Source organism: Belonocnema kinseyi, chromosome 3 (genome assembly GCF_010883055.1).
Source record: "Belonocnema kinseyi isolate 2016_QV_RU_SX_M_011 chromosome 3, B_treatae_v1, whole genome shotgun sequence".
Lineage (NCBI taxonomy): Eukaryota > Metazoa > Arthropoda > Insecta > Hymenoptera > Cynipidae > Belonocnema > Belonocnema kinseyi.
In genome coordinates, this window is record NC_046659.1 from 80,192,624 (window position 1) to 80,210,827 (window position 18,204).

Consider the following 18,204-nt stretch of genomic DNA (forward strand, 5'->3'; position numbering starts at 1 on the left):
GCACCTTGTGTCGTTTCTAAAAACATTAAATTTTTTTATCTTTAATGTCATTTTTTGCTATTCAAATAAAAATTACGTACCCTCTCAAAAAATTATTAATGAAAAATTTGCAGCCCTTTTTTGGAAGAGCAACTTTTGTCTGTTCATTTTTTTCATGGTAGTGACTAAACGTACGGAATTTTCCGTAGAATTAGCCAGCGGTGAGACGTTAAAGAGGGGTAGGGATTTGACCAACATTATTTCTGTGACCAGTCACAGTCCCCCCCACGAGGCCTTGGAAAAGGGTTGGAGTTTGACCAACATTCTTTCAGTGACCAGTCATTAGCCCCCAACTAAGTCGCTCGCTAATTTTACGGAATATTCCGTACGTTTAGGCGCTTCGTTTTTTCATACCTTGCGTCGTTTGTTCAAAAATTTAATTATTTTTTGTATTTTTTCCGAATAAAACAAAAACGGCGTCATCTATTAAAAAGTGGGGTTTAAAAAACTTGTAGATCGTTTTTTGGTGCACAATTTTTATCTATTCCTCTTTTTTCGTATATTGAATTATTCGACCGCAAAATGGAATTTTTATTTTTCATGAAAATTCAAAAAGTTGTTACGATAATCTTATCGAGCTTTAAAAAAAGAATGTTTTTATTTTCTTATTTTTTTCGTATCGTGCGTTGTTTGGCTTAAAATGTTAATTTTCCTTGGGGGGGGGGGGGGGGGGGGGTGAAAATGTTATAACTCTAACAATTTTCACTTTATCCAAAAAAGACAAAAGGATCAATTGTTTCTAAAGTTTTGCAAATGCTTTATCTTTTTGAAATTTTGTCTAATAAGTGTGACCAACGAGAATTCAATCGGATTATTCCTTTAAATTTTATCGTATTTACAGACTACAACGACAGCGACAGCCACCGATGCAATAACTATTTTTTTCTGACTCAGGGGACCTCAAAACGTCGAAATTTGATGGAATCCGTGAAAGTAACTTTTCACATAAAACCAATACCTTCTCATTATGATGAGAATGTAAAAAGTTCAATCAAATTGTTGGATTTACAAGCGAATTAGACGAATTTTCTACAAAACACACTTGAATTTAAAATCCAAAAAGAAAAATATTGCCAAACAAAAAGAATAATTTTTAACAAAAATGATTGAATGTCCAACAAAAATAATCAAATTAAGTTCAACTTCAGTTAATCGAAAATTCCCTAAGCAGTTTTAAATTTCCTGACATTCGAGCTGACATTCGCTGACCATTTTAAATTCCCTGACCTGTAGCAACCCTGCTTTGCTTGATTAAAAAAAAGATGTGTAAAATTTTCAAGAAAATAATACTAACAACAGAATTTACAATATTGCCGAATAATGGCTTCCGTGAATTAAAATTAATTTGTCTTCGAATTCAGACATTTCCATGGATACAAATTTCTTAAGCGATTTCCCAAATTGTGACCAATTTTTTGCAAAATTGATCAAAATCCCAATTAAAATAATACTTACCAACTGTAAAAATCGGAAAATCTCGAATAGAGTTCTGGCCAGTCATAAAAATCTATCCAACCACATATTTGTTCCAAGTCCGAATTTATACCTGGAATTCGATTTACGAAAAAAGCCACAAATTCACGTAATTTTACGAAATTTGTAGATTATTTCAAATTTAGGTTTCTTCCGCACTTGATTCAATCCGAATTTTGACAAAACTCTACGAAAATGTTATATTTTTCACCTAAAATCAAGTAGCCGACGGGCGACGATTTCACTCTAAAGAAAGAACGTCTTCAACTAGTCCTGACAGTCATTTAGGCCGGCCAACCTACGATTTGAATTTCGCTGTCGAATTGCGCCATTATTTCAATTAGCGATTATTCTTATTTTTGACTTATTTTTATTTAAAAGTTTCAAATTTATAAATAAAATAGTGTATAATTTCTAATATTTTTTTTTAATTTTGCACTTAGGCCTATCCCAGACATGGAAATTAAAGAAATTAACCAAATTTCAAAAATTAAATCAAGTTGGTCCTCTTGGCTCTAATCCTTAACGTAACGGCGGGGAATTTCAAATTGGCGAATAAGAATTGATTATATTTTTAATTTTATTTATAGGATCATAGGAATACTCTAAATCCTAACAAAATTTAAGTTGTAAATTCTAGAATAAAATAATATCTGAAAATTAAAATAAAAGACAATACAGTCTTAGTTATTAATTATACTTAAGTTTTGTTTTAAAACATTAATTTTCGGATTTAAAAATTTCAAAATAAATCGAAAAAGAATCTGGCATATTTTAGGACATTTTTGAAAAAAATTTAAGGATTTTAACCAGTTACAAATTTTAGAAATAATTCGAATGTGTTTAAGAGATTTAAAAGTTACACACATTTTTATTCTCAGCTACCCTGAAAAATGTATCATTTCAATAAATTTATGTTATTAAAATTCTTAATATACATTGGTATTGAAACACACATATTCATTGTCATTAAAAAAAGGGTGGAATCTATAAATAAAATGGTCATTAAACATTTTACTGAAACTAATCCTAATTTAAAACTAATTTAAAAGTATAAAATAATTTCTTAAATTTTCTGGGAAAATGTTTAATAATTTTTTATTTAAAAAAATCAACTTTGAAAGAATATTTAAAACGATTTCCAAACAAAAAAAATAACCTGGAAGATTTGATGGCAATTTTTTTTAAGGATGTATTTTTTTCTATTTCAGGAAAAATTGGAATTATTTTTAAAGATAAGATATATATTTTCTAACTGGGAAAGATTTCCGAAACTGTATTAATTATCTCTTAAACTTTCTCAAGTTTTCGTAAAACAACCTTTTATTGCGTGAGATATTCCGATAATATAATTTAATTATTTATTTTAATGTTTACAAGAAAGATATTCACGGAATGGATATTTTAATACGCATAATTATATTTTTACAAGGAAATAAAATACATTTGATTTATTTTGAAATATAAAAATATTTATTTATCTACATAATGGCCTAACAAATATATCAGATCTAAAAATATCAAGAGAGACTTTTTACGAAAATCTTATTGGGCATGACAAATTTTTTTTCTTCATTTTTTTCAAATTTTAAACTTTTTGTCATCTGTGACAATCTTTAACAAAGATTTCGGCAATAATTCTCAATTTTGTTTTAAATTTTTGGAATGAAATATTTTTTATTGAATCAGTCTATATTTCTAGATTTTTTTCGTAATTATCAGTAATAATTAAAAAATTAATTAATATTACAGTTGCTTGTAGGAAAGATACAAAAAAGTTACGAAATTAACAGTTAAATAAGTCCATTAATTAAAGTGTTCTTTTGAATAATTAATCTAATTTTAATTATATTTTCGAAGAATAACATCGGATTAAGAAAGAATATGAGGAATAATTTAATTTTGAGAAAGAACAAAAGATGTTTTAAATTTGAGAAGTATGTAATAAACTCATTCTGCAAGTCAAATTAAAAATAACTTCTTGCATTATAGTTATTTCGAGAAATATAAGTGTTTAACTACCAAATTTTAAATGAGTAAATTACTCAATAATTTAAATGATTATAAATAATTATTTTAAAATTGAATGCTTTGTATATTGAATTTGATTAAAAATAGCTTCAAAGAAAAGTGAAGAAGATTATAATATACTCCAGATGATTTGCTACAATCTAAAAAATAGAGTGTAGATTTTAAAGGAAATCTTTCAGGAACCAAATGGAGAAAATAATTAAATAAATTACATATATATTTAGAAAACAGTTTCCAAATATAAACAGATTTTTTATTGTTTTAGAAATGTTCACTAAAGAAATAAGGGAAGATATTTTTGTTTGCAAATTAATCGACAAATACGCAAAGTGAAACAAATGGTTCGTTTCACTTATCTTCGTAAAATGATCATTTAAAAAAATAATATGTTGTTCTTTATAGGAATTTAGCCGAATAATAATAGTTTCCCTATTCTACCTTGTGCCTGCGCCTTGGTGAGAAGAGAGAATTTTTGTTTGTTTGAAAAACAAGATTCTTTTCTCAAAAACTTAATTTTAAGTTGTGATGATGAACTAAAAAGGAATTCTTTAATAGTTTTAACAGCGTTTTGAAGATAAAATAACTATGTAAGTTAGAAAAAATGCAGAGTATAAAAAAATCTTAAGATTTAATAAATATTTTCGCCAAATTTTCAAAAATAGCGCGAGATAGAAGGACCTAGGCACAGCACACTGAACATAATATCATAAAATATACTCATTCCTTTAAGTCCAAACTAGAAAAAAATCAAAAGAAAAGAAACAGCGGCATTTTAAATAAATTGACTTTGAATAATTTTAGGCAAACAGCCGCTATTTTGTCACTTGGAATTTCCTAAATTCTCCGAAGAATTTGGAAATAGGAAAATAAATTTTGTCAGAATCAGAAACAACAAGTCAATTATCTATATTCTTTCAAAAAATATCTCACTTTGAACAACAATTTTGAAAACTTTTTAAATTAAAATACTCATAATTTGGTAAGAATTTTTTTTGATTAATGCATAAGTCACGTGTCGTTTTAATCCCTTTTCAAAAAAAACACATATGAGTGTTAAACAATTATGTGACTTATATGTAATATAATCTATGAATCATTGTGATAAATTTAGTTTTATAACGTTTTGCTGACATAATGTTGCGATATTATTTTGTTAAGTGACAAGAAAGTGGCCTGGTGCCGTGCTAGGCCTTCGAAAAAAAACAGTGACTCTTCTATAACGCCGATTTTGGGACTGACGGTGGGTGGGAACTAACTGATTATAGCGCGATCCGCTTTTGTTTGTTCTCGCATGAGTGCTCGCTGAGTGACAACCAAAGATCCCGCGCAACTCCTGCTACTTAAAAAGCTTTTTTTCATATTTTCAAATTGGGCAGACAAAAATACAGAAAATTTTCCGCAATACCCCACTTTTTCTACTTTTTGCAATATTTGAAAAAATCTGATAACATAAAGAAGGCATCCTATCAGTGAAATTCAGTAAAAAAAAACTATAGAATTTAAAAAAGTTGCGATTTTCTTTGATAGGTGTCAAGATTCAAATATCAGTAAGATTTTTTTGTAGGCCTTACGGTCTTCATTAACCAAAAGAATAAAACGAAATTACTGGAAAATTCGTTTATTGAAATCTTTACTCGAATATTACTCATATTTACATTGACGGTCGAAGAAAGGATTTATTTGATTCTTATCAGATCTACTTATTAAGATTCAAATATCCGTGATTTTGTTGAAATTAGTTTTTTCTCAATTAAGAAGTATACGCGCCGTATAATTTCCTCTAAAAACAAGATATTTTATCGCTATGCAAATCTGGTGATTTAGAAGATATAATAGTGCAAAATAAATATAGCTTATAGATTAATAATGTCAAACTCGTTACATAATACTGCTAGTGTTTAATAAATTACGCCAGATGAGAATTTTAATTTTATTTAAAATTGTCAAGATTGGTTGCATTTAATTTTGAATTTCCCCCTACTTTGTTCATATTACAAGATGGCGTCGCGGGTTTGTATTACCATCAGTAAATAAATATCAATTTTTCGACATAAAACAATCCGCCCTTGTTCCTAAATCACCCATACCACACTAATAAGCAAACGAAAATTGTCAAATATTATATTTCCATACATTTGATCTGATTTTATCCTTTTTTTTAAATAAAAGAAAAACTACAGTGTCGGAAGTGACCACAGTGGCGCTCTTTTCTATCCCGGCTTCATTTTAGCGATTTTGGCGTAGGATCCACTGCATGTGCTGACACCACGGCTGCATCAAGTATTCGTACACCGAACTGTTTTTATAATTAACATTGCTGTGAACTGTTATTAGTTTATTAATCGTGAGGATTCTAATTTTTGTTCCTGGCTTTCTAAGTGAGCGTTGTAGCGCGATAGTGTTCCAAAGGTGAGTGCAAAAAGCAAGGAGATCGGCTGCCGAAGCCTTGCATGGGAGTTATCGGAGGGAAAGCAATGGAGAAGACGAAGATCCTTCTCTGTCTTAAATTTATAGAAATTTACCCTTTTTTTCAAAATCCGAATATTTCATCTCCTTTACCTGAAAGGGTTTCAACGCATTTGGATGGCTATCCGTAAACCTTAGAGCCGAAATTGCCCTTGGAATTTCTGCTTTACCGCGTCCGAGTGAGAAAAATCGCCATGCTTGCTCTACAAAACCGGGTAGCCCCCCTCACCTTCGGTCTCACGTAGGCTTTGAAGTCTAATCTTTGAAGATTTACATCCTTGGTAACGGAAATTTTCTTCCGTTTGCTAATCACGAAAATTCCAGGCCGCGTCCTCGTCTTTTCCGATCTTGGATATCACCCAAGAAAGGTATTGAGGTAACTTCTAGAATTTTGGGAATTCTGTATAAATTCACTGTGCGTCGTCGATCGCACGCGCCTCCTTAACTCCTTTGTGACTATCTCATGCTCTCAGAATTGTATTTCAATTTACCTAATTTTATTTAAAGAATTTTGGCCAGAATTGACGTCGCGAGATTTAACAGAGAGAAGGTAAGATTCTGAAGGTGTAATTTCCTTTTTTGGAATTTTAAGCCGACTAGAGCCTTTTGAAGTTTTTCTTTGTTTATTTGATTTATTATTAATTTTAGGTTTGCTACGATTGCGTTTATTGATCGTGTATTTTATTCTGAGAAAGAACATGTGTATTCGTTTTTATGTATCAAATTGTTAAATTTTCCTTTTGTAGGTTCATCAAAAAACATAGTTACGAATAATAAGTTTTTAATGGTTATAATATCAAATTAAAAGGAGCATTAATAATATTTTGTCAAAATTTCTGCTCCACGTGTGTCAATGTCAAAAATTTGTGCAATTTGGAAGTTTACAATTTCAAAACTAGAAACAAGTGCCTCACAATAGCTTTTCTTTTTGTTTATTCGATTAAATTTCAGGTCCAAGCACGTCTCTTTGTATGCATTTGGTTATATTTTCCACTTTTTTCTAATATTTTGTTCACTTTTCTTACTTTAAGTATTCAATCCTCCAGGTTTTTCAATGTTTTTTCAAAATGAAAGTCAATAGCTGCAGAGTTACTTATCGAAAAAGTTCCGAAATGAACATCTTTCTGACAAAATATAAAAGGATGTAAGTTTCATTTTCAGAGCTACATTTTTTTAAATCAGACCTCTGATCGTATAAGGGAAAACAACTTTTTTTTGTCTCCAGCTCAAATAAAGCCTTGCCAAGGCAAACAGATGACTTCAACATTTGTTTATGGGATTCAAGTAAATTTCCTACATTCTTTGAATTTCCGAAAAATGAAGATTCTCACGACCGACGGAAGTTATAGAATTTTTTAGAGATGTTGCTAAAGTCCCTTCATTTTTATAAAATTACAATAAAATTGTTTTCCTGATAGCAAGAGGTACTAAAATTCTGCGTCTAATGAAATCAAATCAAAGGCAATAAAATAATGATGAAAAAAACGTAAAATTTCGATTTTTTCGATTATAGGAATAACTGGCAATATTTTTTTTCGTTGTACTTAGTATTTAGTTATAAAAATTCTTCCCTCGGTTCGATCCTACGATCAAACTTTGTGCAAACAAAGTTGAATAATTTTAAATAATGATTACATTCACATGAATACATGAATAATTTAGAAAAATACTATAGAGCTAAGGGTGCTACATAAAATGTAAGATTTTAAATTTTGCAAACACCCCCCCCCCCCCCCCCCCCCCCACATAAATTTTATTTTATTCTTAAAATAAATTAAAGTTTCCGCTAGGCCGTTGGAAGGCTTGAAAATGAGTTTTCTTTATTTTTAGATTTAAAAAAAATACAACTTTTTAAGACTAAAAAATTCTTTCGCGCAGTTTTAGTAAAAGATAAATATTATTTCTTTAAATATATATATTCCTTATAATATTATATTGGTGTAAAGACTTATCAAAATTTAAACAAACCTGTTTCTCTTACTTTTTTTAAAAGAAGATACCTAAGCTTTTCTCTGATGTGAGCCCAAAATAAAATTTAAAAAATGGTATTTTTAAATTACAAAATTTAAAACATTTTTTTAATATACTGTTATTATTGTTCAAATAATTTCAAATTATAAGCGTTTGAAGTTAAACAATTTCTGAATCATCAATTGTGCATTCAAGTTTATTAAATATAACTAAATTTTTTATTTAAGATTGAAAAACTATTGATCTTAAAAATTGAACGATATCTGATTAACAATATTTATACAAACAGTTTAAACAAATTTTTCCTTTGCGGTTTGATTTAAAAATGTTCATAGTTACGTCTTTTGGTTTCAGTTTGTGCATTTAAAAAAATGTTCAGTAGGTACTGTTTTTAGTGCTCCGACATTTTTAATGATAAGCTTTTGAACATAATCATTTTTATTTTGTTATTTTAGACAATTTCTAGGCATTTTGTTTTGTTTAATATTGATATTTAAAATTTAATAATATGTAAAAAAAACTATATTTGTGGAAACTATTAAGATCTGCAGATACATATAAAATTTTTGCGTCCATAAAAATATAAAAATAATGAAATTAAAAGATTTTTCAAACATTTAACTAAATTGAATTTTTAATTCATTTTATTTGAACGGTTTTCGTTACAGAAATTTAATTTATGTTCATGCGATTTCAAGATATTTTAAGGAAGTTTCAAGGAATTTAAACAATTTCTAGAGATACGAAGGACATACCAATTTTTTAAATAATTGTGAAGATTTTAAGTCATTTTTAAAGATTCCAAAAAATGTCAAGAAATTTCGTTTAACAAAATTTAGAACTCTTTTTATTAGAAAATAAAAACCCAGGTACGTGAATGCGCGTTTCGCGAACTTGAGTTTTATTTAAAAGGTTGTTAAAAATATAAATTTAATAGTTTATTTTATGCCCAAGAAATTTCAAATGATTTTTACTTATTTTGATTAACTTGTATGCTTTTAAGGGGTATTAAAGAATTTCTGGAAGACTTGAGCGAATAATTTAATTTCCACAGTTTCAGGGGATATATTCAGGGAATATATTTCAAAGCATGTTAGGTGTTAATGTTTGCAAAATTAAACTTTATTTAATCCAGAGCCTCGAATGTACCTTTAATTTTCATTATAAATCATCAATCGTGTCCCAAATTTGTTAAAGAAACTTCAAACTGGGTTATTGGCATGTTAAATTTATGCTGTTGAAATTTATTTTTAGATTTGCATGGCTATTTCGCCAGCTTCTCTAATAAAGAAAACTGAAAGGAAAAACAAAAAAATTTAAACTTAGTCATTATCATTTGCTCATCAATCCGTTAGGAATTGTATTCTAAAATTCAACTGTTAAAATTCAATTACAAGTAATTTGGTCGATTTAATCATAAAGTCCTATTCTTCTTTGTACGTATAGGATTTTTTATACTTCAATGAAGATAAGTAAAAATACTTTTAAGCTTAGATTAGATTAAAGAGATGATTGGCGGCGACACACGCTTGTCTCTGAATTCATTTGGCATATTTTTGTACAGTTCTTTTATCTTCTGTTTAATCTCATTCAAAAAGCGTAGTATGCCGTAACAAATTTAAAACATTTCATGAATTTTATTTGTTATTTAACTAATACAAATGTTTGATCAAACCTTTTCAAATTTAGTACGGATATCTCTTTAGGTGTTCGATTTTAATGGTGATTTGTAGAATTCACTCTGTAAATAACTAATATTTAAAAAAAGCTTTACGTTAACGTAAACAGAAAGAAAAATTGAAAGCAATGCAAACAAGCAAACATAGTTTAAAGCATTTCAAATTGTTAAAAAAAATTAAATTGGTAATTTAAATTTAAGAAAATTAAAAAGAAGTGAAGATCATATTCGAAGTCTCAACAAAAAAAAATTTTCTCGTGTTCGCAGGTTTGCCAGGGAATTTATTTTGTTAGGGATTTTGAAAGAAAATTGCAAAATTCAAGGTATTTCTCTAAGAAGCAGTTTAAGTAACTGCCGAGATTAATCAAGACTGCCGGGCAGTCACTTTTAGAAAATCGAAAGCATTTTAAAAATTCCAAGTATTTTAATTATTCTTAGGGATTTTAAAAGTTCTCAAGGTATTTTAATCAATTTTCCATGTTCTCTCGAAATATCACAAGAAGCGAGGAGTTCCGTAGGGCTTCAATGGATTTTATTTATTTTTATTTAATTCTTCAAGTATCTTAAACTCACTTTGAATAATTAGACCTCTCATCAAATACTTCTGATGTCTCGTAAACTTCTCTACACTCATTTCAAACTTAATAAATTGAATACATTTCTTCATATTTTTAAATTGTTTTCAATTCACTTCAATTTTTAGAAATTTTCTTGAAATTTCTTTTAAAATATCTAGAATTTTACAAATTTAAAATGGAATTTTTTCTAATTCATTCTAAATGTTTTGAATTTAACTTAGAATTGTTTTGAAGTCTTATTATGAATCGAAATCTTTTAGATTCAAATGAACATTACTCAGATGCGCATCAGTTACTTTTGGGTTATAAATTAGTTACTTTTGGTCACTTGCTTCAAACGTATTTTTTGGCAAAAATAATAAATCAGCCAAGTTTTTTTAACCTCACCGACACATCGTCCTTTTCCTTTTTGAAATTGGCGATTCAACGGAGAGGAATATCAAAATTGACAGACTCCACTTTGGGTTGCGTTATCTAGCAATGTCAAAACTAAATCACTGTCAACATTGACAAATAATATTATTTTATATATTTATAACTAAGGCGGTTGACGTTTTGATATTGAATAAATATTTACTTTTTCCTTTATTTTCAAGATACCTCCTCTTTTTGTTGTTTTTTTTGTTTTGTTTTGTTTTCGTTCCCAATAAGAAAATTTAACTATTTCTAGTTGAAATTTAGCTTGATTACTTAAAAAGTCTGCTGCGTCGTGGCTAATTTAATTTTTGGTTTAAAACTCAACTGTTATCTTAAAAAGTCACAATTTTTTATCGAAAATCCAACTGTTTTTTTTTTAACATTCGTCATTTTGAATAGAAAATTCGTTCATTTGGATTGAAAATTGATCGTTTGTAGTTGAGAATTCAACTTTTTGCTGGAAAATGAATGTATTTAATGAAAAAACTAATTTTTGAACCGAAAATTTAACTGTTCTATTTTCATTGAAACTTGATTGCTTTTAGTTGAAAATTCATCTTTGAATAAAAATTTTTTTGTTGAAATTCAACGTTCTTTTTTTAGATAATTGGTATTTATAGCTTGAAAACTCAACTGTGTTTTGTTACAAAAATTTGAACTTTTGGTTACAAATTCTATTATTTTAGTAGAAATTTAATCTTTTTTGTTTAAAAATTAGTCGCCTTTAGTTGAATGTTCAAAAAATTTATCTTTTTTTTAAGTGAAACATTTTGGTTAAAAATTAATGTGTTTTGGTCGACGGTTCTGAAAATTTGACTTTTTTGCAGAAAATTTAACTATTTGGTTAAAACATCATCTTTGTAGATTGAATATGTAATTATTTTGTGAAAAATTTATAATTGTTTTGTTGGAAATTCAACTATTTTGTTATTAATTAAGATTTTTTCGTGCAGAATTCGTGCTTTTTTGGATTGGAATTTCAGCTTCTTTGGTAGAAAATTTTTGATTCAAAATTCATGCCTTTTCTTTAATTCAATCACTTGGCAGCATTTGTGACAGCCATGGGAATATAAAAAATAAACTTTATCAATTTAAAATAATTTTAATCCATTTATAAAGGATTCTGCAATAATAATTGTTACAAGATTATAATTTTGTTCTTTAATAGTAATTTTCAGACAAAATGAAAAGGTAGTAAGGGCAAAATGGGGGAATTATAAAAATGAAGTCTTGCCATTGCCCTACTTTCATGATATCAAATTTTTTTTTTTGTATTTGTTTTTTTTTTTTTTTAGTTTTAATGTGACCTGAGTTAATGGTCCCCAATAAGGAAATCCAACTATTTCTGGTTGAAAAGTTAATTATTTTGTTGAAAATGCAACTAATTGACTGAAGAATCTTTGTTTTGTTCAAGAATTAAACTATTCGATTGAAAGTTAAACTACATTATTTTTAAAAATGTTGCCAAAAAATAATAAATCATTAAAGTTTTCTAAACCTCACCGACACATCGTCCTTTTCCTTTTCGAAATTGGCGATTCAACGGAGAGGGATATTAAATTTGACAGAATCCACTTTGGGTTGCGTTATCTAGCAATGATCAAAACTAAATCACTGTCAGCAATTAAACATTGTAAGATTGCATATAATTTAAATTTGTGCAGTTCAGTAATTTTAAATTCGAGTTTAAATTTAAATTAAAATAGAAATCTAACGTGAAGTTAAATATTTGTCATTTTTATTTTTCAGACATCTGCCTTAATACTGTTAAAACTGCATCTTGCGATCTTGCAAGAGGTTACTTTAGGGATTGAAGACACACGTCGCCAGACGCAGTGCATTTTGACTTACAATTCAAGGAGGACAAGAGAAAACAAGCAGTAAGACAGGAAATGGTCATGGAGGCATCCCCCTCACCACAGTGTGTCGGTCGTGAGTTCGTCCGACAATACTACACCCTGCTCAATAAAGCACCCAATCATCTTCACAGGTACGATTAATAAAATCCTCTTCCTTCACTCTTGAAACTTTTAAAACCTCAATTGATCATTTATTAATACACAACTCTACAGGTTTTACAATACCACTTCATCTTTTGTACACGGCGGTCTAGACACCTCAAACAAGGAAACCAAGCCTGCAATCGGTCAGAAGCAAATCCACCAGAAAATCCAGCAGCTGAACTTTCGCGATTGCCATGCTAAAATCACCCAGGTCGATTCGCAAGCTACCCTTGGCAATGGCGTTGTCGTTCAGGTCTCCGGAGAACTCTCAAACGCTGGACAACCGATGCGTCGTTTCACGCAGACGTTCGTCTTGGGGGCCCAGGCGCCGAAGAAGTATTACGTCCACAACGACATCTTCCGCTACCAGGACTTTGGTTTCCCAGATGAGGAGGAAGTTGACTCTGAAGGCCCTGACTCTGGAATGCACGATTCCGGGGAGCGGGAAATCGAGGAAGGCGGTCGCTCCGAGCCCGAGGAAGATGAACAACAGAATCAGATTCAACAGATTGCGGCACCGATCGCTGCTGCCGAGCAACACGCCGCTGTCGTGATCACCCAACCACCACCCATCAGCGGACAGCCGCTTTACTATCCTCCAGCACCTCAACATGTCCATTCTGTGATGCCACCAGTGATAAACGGTTCGGTTCACGAAGACGCTTCTTTGATTGCTCAGCAGCCACTTCAACAGTCGATCCCTCCACCCCAGCAACCGGTGCAGCCGCAACAACAACAGCAGCAACAACAACAACAACCTCAGTACATCAGCGAGCCCGTGGTGCAAGAACAATTTACACAGGAAGCTGAGGTGGAAGCTTCCAACGATCAGCAGCAGCCAATCAAGGAAGAAGCACATTCTACACCCAACGAAAGTCATGAGCCAGTTGAAGCTGAAAACTTCTCCACTCCGGCGACTGATGTTGGGGCTCAGGAACACTCGTCGAGTCCACCGACGAGCACGAGCAACAGCGGACCCAAAACTTATGCCAACTTGGTCAAGTCGTCGTTTCCAGGCTCTCAGGGTTTGACGAATCCACAGCCTCCGAAAATTTCAATGTCACCCGTAAGTTTGTATGTCCGATAATTTTCATTTACGGGATGTCTACTCTATCTGGAAAGCCTGGAATTATCAGGGATTTTGTTTTTTCAAAGTCAGGGAATTTGTTCGAGTGTGCTTAATTTTTTTTTTAATTGCAGTATAAAATTGAATAAAAGTGATTCCTTTTTTTTTGTAAAAGTAGCTTTATATGAGGATATTTGACTGCATTGTTGAAAACTTGTTTTTTTTTATTTGTTGAAAATTCATTATTTTTAATCGAAAATTAATATACATTTTTTCTTTTTAATCGAAAATTCGTCTTTTTTTGTAGATGTTAATATTCTTGGTTGAAAAATCATCTTTTTGGCTAAAAATTCAACTATTTCAGTTCAAGGTTCATCTTTGAAGTTGAAAATTCATTACTTTGTTTGAAAATGTAGCTACTTTTTATAAGTTTAGTTTTTTCCCGTTGAATATTCTTTTTAAATGAAAATTTAACTGTTTAATTTTTAGTTGAAAATTTATCGTTTTAAGTTGAAAATTAATGTATTTTGTTCAAAATCGTGTTTTTTTGGTGGAAAATTACTCTTCTGTTTTGAAAATTGTTTTGTTTTCCGAATAAAACTATTTGATTGACAGTTAATCCATTTTACTAAAAATGTTATTTATTTTTAATTTCGTCTTCCAGTTGAAGATTTATCACTCTATTTAAAAATGTATCATTGTTTGAAATTTTTTTTTTGTGCGATTGAAAATTAATTTTGTCGACTGAAAATTTAACTGTTCCATGTTTGGTTAACAAAAACCTTTCTTAGATGAAAATTCAATTATTTCCTTGAAAATTAATCTTTTTTAATTAAACGTTCAACTGTTTGGTTAAGAATGCACGCATTTTGCTGAAAAAAATGCTATTTTTACATAGAAAATCTATCTTGTTAAAAACTTGATATTTTAATCTTGAAAGTGAAAATTTGAATTATTGTTCAACTTCATACTCTCGGGACAAATTTAAGATATGATTGCCTATGTTTTTAGTATTAATCACTTCTTAATTAATCGATGGTGTCAATATATTTAAGAATATCTTGTAGTATGATTTCTAAAAGCTTTTTAAATTGCACATATTAATTGAATGCTAGAAACTGAATGAAAAAACATAATAAACTCGCGAAACTGTAAACATATTCAGAGTTGATTGTTTAAAAAAAAATCCAGGATTTTCTCAAAACTCGTCTAATTTTGTTTGTTTAAAGTGTCTATTATTCTATTTTAGGTTCAAAATGTAACACTTGGTTAATAATTCAATTATTATGGTGAAAAGTAGTCTTTTGGGTGAAAATTAATCTGTTATGAAGTAAATTCTGCTAAATTGAAAAGTCTACTATTGTATGTTTGATCCATAACTCTTATATTTTGGTTTACAATTGTACGATTTGGTTAAAAAATATTTCTTTTGCTGAAAATAAAACTATTTTCTGAACAAGTCATCTTTTTTGGTCGATTATTTAATCGTTTTTCTGACATTCGTATCTTTGGATAGAAAATTCATCCTTTTGGATTGAAAATACCTCTTTTGTTAAAACAATAATCTTTTTTACTAGAAATTAAATTGTCTAAAAGATTCGTTTTTTTGTTCGCGTGACCTCTTGTTAAAAATTCATTTTCTATGGTTGAATATTCCACTATTTTTGTGAAAATGCAATATATTTCCACTTTAAATATTAGTAATATGGTACCTAAAGTAATGTTATTTAAAGAAATTTATTCCCCTATTTTCTTGAGAAATCAGCCTGCTTTTCCTGATTTGAGAGCATTTTGGATTGTTCAAGACCGGGAAATGACAGTGAATTTTTTTCAACGGGAATTTTACAAATTTGTAGAAGAAAAATTTGTCCATGTCCGATTTCAACAGGTTTTAAATAATTAGTTGAATTTTGATGTTTTTCAATTATGCTATTATTTAGCTTACAATGCGTAATTCAACATTTTTTTACTTTGAAAATTTTCCATTAAAAATTTTTATTTCTAAGCTTACATTTGTAATTTAAAGAATTTTTAAATGCTTTCTTAAAGACTTAAACAAATAAAAAATAAAATCCTTTGATGTTGAAAATTTTTGATAAAAAACATTTTTATTCAATAAATATATTTTTTTTTTAATTTATTGTACTTTAAGACTTTAAGTAATAAAAAGTGTACGAAAACGATTTGACAAAACGATTTTAAACCAGTTCAAAATTTAAGAATTTTCAGATTTTAACGATAAAACTTTAATGGTTTCAATTTGAAAGTTTTAGTCATTAAACAAATGTGAACGTGTGACTAAAAGTTTATAAACTATTTTCAACTTAAAATTAACTTCATAATAATATATTCTTAATTAAAGGATTTTATTAAATTTAAAATATTGTTTCAATCTAAAATATTCAATTTTTAACCCATTCAATTTGAAATTTTCAATTAAAAAAAAGGTTAATTATGCAATATTTAGCAATATTTGAATTTTTATTGAAGACAAGTGAATTGAAACCAAATATTTTAAAGTAAAGAATCTTTATCTGATTTATTTGGCATAGAAAACCTGGAATCGTTAAAATTTCGAAAAATGCTTAACTTGTATGTGAAATTTTTTAAGTTTCATGTATAATTTACAAATGAACATTAGTAGAAAAAATTTGCGTGATTTTAAGAGATATTTAGGAGTTTTAAAAAGATTAAAAATTATCATGCAAATTTTAGAAAGTTTTTCTTAAAATCTTCCAGAATATTTTTTTTTTTTTGAAAATTTTGTTTAAATCGCTGAAAAACTTTTTAAATATTCTCTTGAAATAATTTTAAAAAATGAGAAATTAATTTTAATTTTTCTAGGAATCTTAAGAAAATGGTTGTATTCTTTTAAAGCCTTTCACAATTCTTGAAAAGAATCTATTTTTTTGTTTTAAATCTGCGAAAATCCACATTTTGTTTTATATTAGGCTATCATTTCAAGTTTTACATTAAGTTTGAATCTTTTCAAAACCTCTACATATCTCTTAAAATTGATCAAATTTCGCCTACAGATAATAAATGTTCAATTATTATTTATACATCCAAATCGTAAAGAAATTTTCTTAAATTTGCAGGATTTTCTCAAAATTGTAGAAAAAATTCAATTCATTTTGACAGATATTTAGAAGTTCTGAAAAAATTTCCAAAATAATGTTAAATTTAAAACAACTTCTAGATTTCTCAAGATTTTGAAATAAAATTTTGAAGCTTTCCCAGGATTTGAATACTTAATTAACTTAATACTAAACAGTTCAGCAGCTCAGTTTTTATTACCTCAATTGGAAATTTTTTAAGTTTAGTGTTCCATTTTTTAAATTTCATTGACCATGAAAAATGTTTCCTAACTGGGGAAAAAACCGGGAATTTATTTCTTCGATTAAAACGGCCACCCTGCTATATATTATTTTAATATGAATATCAACAAATTTCTTTTTGCATTATAAACAATACCGTTATTTACAACCTACTTTCAAATTTCTTCAGTTTTCAAAATACGGTAAATATATTGTTTCTTTTGATGTTTGATTTTTTTACAACGTCATGGTTATAGCATTTATAACACCACAATCTACAATGATATTTAACATCATTACCACTGGTATTAGCTACAATTGGAATATTTCTTCCATTTAACCAGTCTAAATTGAAATAATTATCTTTTACATTATTATATGAAAAATTATATATTAAAATTAAAAAATTGTGTGTGACAAAAAAGTGCGTGTTCTTTAGAATATGGAAGCTAAGTGTAGTTTTTAATTTTCTAGCCACCGATAACAAATTTTAAAATGGAGGAAAGATCGCCTTCGCACCCACCCAGCACTGGTCCTTCGTTCGCTTCGAACACAAGTGTGCCTACCAATCCACAACCGCCTCACAGGATTCCAAGTAATCAGCAGCCACCTCCACAGCCGCAACAACAGAGACCTCCACGAACTGTTCCAATGCAAAGAGGTGAGTAGTAGACTGATTAAAGGATCTTTATCTAGCAATGTTTTTCTTATTTCCGAAATGGAATGTACAAATTATAATTTATAAATAAATATAGGCAAAACCTAATAATTACGACATCTTCCAGACTAATAGTTTGAAATTTATTTAAAAATCGAAACAATTACGTTTCGGAAACGCAGGCTGGTTTCCCTCATTGAATTTGGAATTTATGGGGTGAAATTATTAAAGTTTTGGTAAAAAATAATAATTTTGTTTTTTTTTCGCCACAACTTGTATAATAATTTCACCACGCAAATTTAAAATCCATTCACAGGTCATGGAACTCCTATTAAGACAGTCGAACGGAATCAACGTTTTTTAAGACTGTTTTAACCCTCAAACGGTACACTTCCAACCGAGCATACGTAAACGGCACACTGGTGCGAATTGGTTTGTTTACAATATGAATATTAAATATTTAACATGTAGAACATACAATAAACTAACATATATCACGCATATTTA

At 29.0% G+C, this 18,204-nt stretch overlaps 1 protein-coding gene across 1 annotated transcript in view; it reads left to right on the forward strand.

Moving 5' to 3' along the window:
* The first annotated feature begins 5,778 nt into the window (after positions 1-5,778).
* The window catches only part of LOC117168697 (ras GTPase-activating protein-binding protein 2), a 23,160-nt gene continuing 10,734 nt past the window's right edge, over positions 5,779-18,204 (forward strand). Inside the window, exons 1-4 of the mRNA XM_033354382.1 lie at positions 5,779-5,952; positions 12,403-12,643; positions 12,726-13,722; positions 17,514-17,700. Of these exons, the coding sequence (XP_033210273.1) occupies positions 12,546-12,643; positions 12,726-13,722; positions 17,514-17,700 (1,282 nt within the window). The 5' untranslated portion in view covers positions 5,779-5,952; positions 12,403-12,545. The remainder of the gene's footprint in view (positions 5,953-12,402; positions 12,644-12,725; positions 13,723-17,513; positions 17,701-18,204) is intronic.